Here is a 2,753-nt window from a genome sequence, read left to right on the forward strand (position 1 = left end):
CTGAAACAGGCACCACAAACTACACAAGAGCTAAAAAGCCCACACCAGCCCCTAGAAGCCTAGAGAACACTCAACCACCTACAGGCAGGGAGAAGAGGGTAATCCAGGCAACTCTTCTGAGAGCCACACACATCCTGCTACCTTCTAAGAAGGGCTCAGGAGGAGCAGAACTCAGGAAACAAAACACAAACAAAACCATACAAAAATCTATCAACACAAAAACACCACAAAAGATACTAAACAACAGTTACAGCATATGTCTGAGCTGAAACAACCATTTACAGTCTTCTGTCTTCCATCTAACATCAATAAGCTGCTGAGCTCTTCCACTAGCTTCTCTTCTGATTGCCTTTACCAGCACCTCAGGGTGAATAACAGCATGCTGCTAGAACACATGATTTCTAGCTAGCCATATGTTGTAAATAGCAGCACTCAAAGTGGCAAGATAAAAGCTGCTCTGAATCTTGTTTTTCCCCAACTTCTCCCAGCACTTCCAGGCCTCACCAATACTATTATGTTGCAACCCAATGCCTAGCCAATTGCACACACCAATCAAGCATCTCTTACTGTACTTACAAGCAAAAAACAAATGGGCAACAGTTTCAGTCTCATCACCACAAAGAAGGCATAGATCATCAGAACAGACCCCAAACCTTGCAAGCTTGTCCCTAGTTTTGAGCCTCCCCAACATTGCCAGCCAAATTATAAAAGAATGTTTGGGAACATTAAACTTGTTCCAAACCCATTTGCTCCAGGGAACCTTATCCATATTTCCCTGCAACCACTTATAACAATCAACAATTTTGTATTGCTTGCTGAGCCACATATTACTAGTAAACCCTTATTTTAGCTCCTCCTTTACCTTACACATCAATTTCCACCCCCACCCAGCACTTCTCTTAGGAGTATAATGCCACCAATCTTGCCCTTTAAGGTAAACTGAATGCACCCATTTTACCCACAAGAACTCAGTATTCTTGGCAATCTTCCAAACATAGCTGCCAATAGCTGCCCTGTTCCACAACAAACAATTTTTAACTCCCAGACCACCAGCATTTTTAGGTCTGCAAACCCAATCCCGGCCCAGGCCAGGGGAGGAGCTCTACTCAGAACAGCCTTCCCATCCCATAAGAAAGCTCTGCAAAGTTGCACAATTCTGAGCATCACAGTCTTAGGGAGCAACAAACACTGAGCCCAATAAGTGTGCAAGCTCATAAGAACAACATTAACCAGAACTGTTCTAGCAACATAAGACAAATTCCTACTACTCCAGCATTGAATCTTATTAAGCATTTTGTCTACTATGGCATCATAGTCAACAATGCAAACAATTAAAGCACTTACTTGGATGCCTCGTATCTCTTTCTAATAACAAAATACACACGTTAGTAAATTCAAGGAAAATAATAAAATCAAACAATTAAATTAAATAATTGAAATAGAGATTTGGGACCAAACCCTCAGAAATATCAAACCTTTCACGTCTAGGGCGAAAGCAACTTCGAACTTGGCTAGGTGTGTCTAGTGCTAATGTATGAGGAATTGTTTTTGTAAAAGGCTAAGCTAGAAAGAGGGAGAGAGAATCAAGAAATTCTTGATGATAGTTGATGATTGAAAAAGGGGAGATATGACCTCTATTTATAGAGAAAAAAGAGGGTCGAAGAATAAGAAAAGAATCCGAATTCGAATCGACATAAAACTCGATGGACAACAGTTTTTGCAGATTTTGTTTTTATCATATCTTTTGATCCAGAAGTCCAAATAAGGCATATAATATGTTGTTGGAAAGCTCTTGAAGTATACTTTCTAACCCAATTTGAATCGGATTAAAATATTTTGTAAATAAAAAAAAATATGGCCAAAATAGTAGGACGGTGTCAGTTTTGGATATAGTTTCATATCTCATTCATATCTTTTTTCGTTAAAACTCGGATTTAATATTATAATATATCATTGGAAAGATAATTTCAAGATATATCCAACTATATAAAATTTGGATAAAGATTATGAGGAACGAAAATAATATTTGACTGTCTTTGAACATCTTTAAATTCGAATAGAATTAGGATTTAAGAAAAGGAAAGTTTTTATAAAAGGAAAGTTTTTATTTAACTCAAATTCTTTAGTCTTGTCTTTTCAAAAAGGATAATTAAGATCTTTTAAAAACTTATAGATGCTTCTAATTAATCCTAATTAGTTTAGGAATAGGATTAGACCTTTGGACCCTCCACATGATCATTGGGCCGTAGGTAAGATCCGGTTCGAGCCCAGTTTAGTATTTTTGCCATAACTTCCCCATTATTCATTGGAATTGGGCTTATAATATATCGTTGGAAAGGTATTTTCAAGCCCCATCCAACTACACTATTATTGGACTCATATCATGGACCAAACTAAACTGGAATGCATGTTTTTCAAAAATAGAGTAAAAAAATAAATATTTTCAAAAACGGAAAGAAGAGATATTTTAATAAAAACTTCCTCAACCATAGACTTTTTACACTTTCACTTTGTTCGATAATCAAATGACATGAAAGGTATTCATCACTGGGTTTGGTTTTGGGGAGACACAAATGGGTGTCTACACGCATCATATCACCTTTCACCCTTCAAATATGCAATCCTTTGTTGGCAAACCACTTTGAGCCTCGTCTAACGATAGACTCTTCATTTTTCAACCCATATTTACCTAACTTTGGGATGGGATTGTGTGCAACTTATGCAATTTTCAATTTCATAAAAAGCTTGAGTGA

The 2,753-nt window shown here is 37.1% G+C and overlaps 1 protein-coding gene across 1 annotated transcript; it reads right to left on the bottom strand.

The window, feature by feature from the left end:
- Positions 1 to 385: 385 nt before the first annotated feature.
- On the bottom strand, positions 386 to 1,293 carry LOC145631743 (uncharacterized). Its single transcript, XM_081683912.1, has 3 exons — positions 1,073 to 1,293; positions 863 to 1,013; positions 386 to 775 (listed from the first exon to the last, which is right to left on the bottom strand). Exons 1-3 carry the CDS (start codon positions 1,291 to 1,293, stop codon positions 386 to 388), a joined length of 762 nt encoding a protein of 253 aa, XP_081540038.1.
- Between the last annotated feature and the right edge of the window lie 1,460 nt (positions 1,294 to 2,753).

Source organism: Chenopodium album, chromosome 1, assembly GCF_948465745.1.
Source record: "Chenopodium album chromosome 1, dcCheAlbu1.1, whole genome shotgun sequence".
Classification (NCBI taxonomy): domain Eukaryota; kingdom Viridiplantae; phylum Streptophyta; class Magnoliopsida; order Caryophyllales; family Amaranthaceae; genus Chenopodium; species Chenopodium album.

Excerpts from the sequence above, each read along its gene's own strand:
- LOC145631743 (XM_081683912.1), bottom strand. The coding sequence starts at position 1,293 with ATGCTTAATAAGATTCAATGCTGGAGTAGTAGGAATTTGTCTTATGTT. Across the intron at positions 1,014-1,072 it reads CTGGCCTGGGCCGGGATTGG|GGCAGCTATTGGCAGCTATG; the intron begins GTTTGCAGACCT and ends GTTGTGGAACAG. Across the intron at positions 776-862 it reads GGTGGAAATTGATGTGTAAG|GGAAATATGGATAAGGTTCC; the intron begins GTAAAGGAGGAG and ends AAGTGGTTGCAG.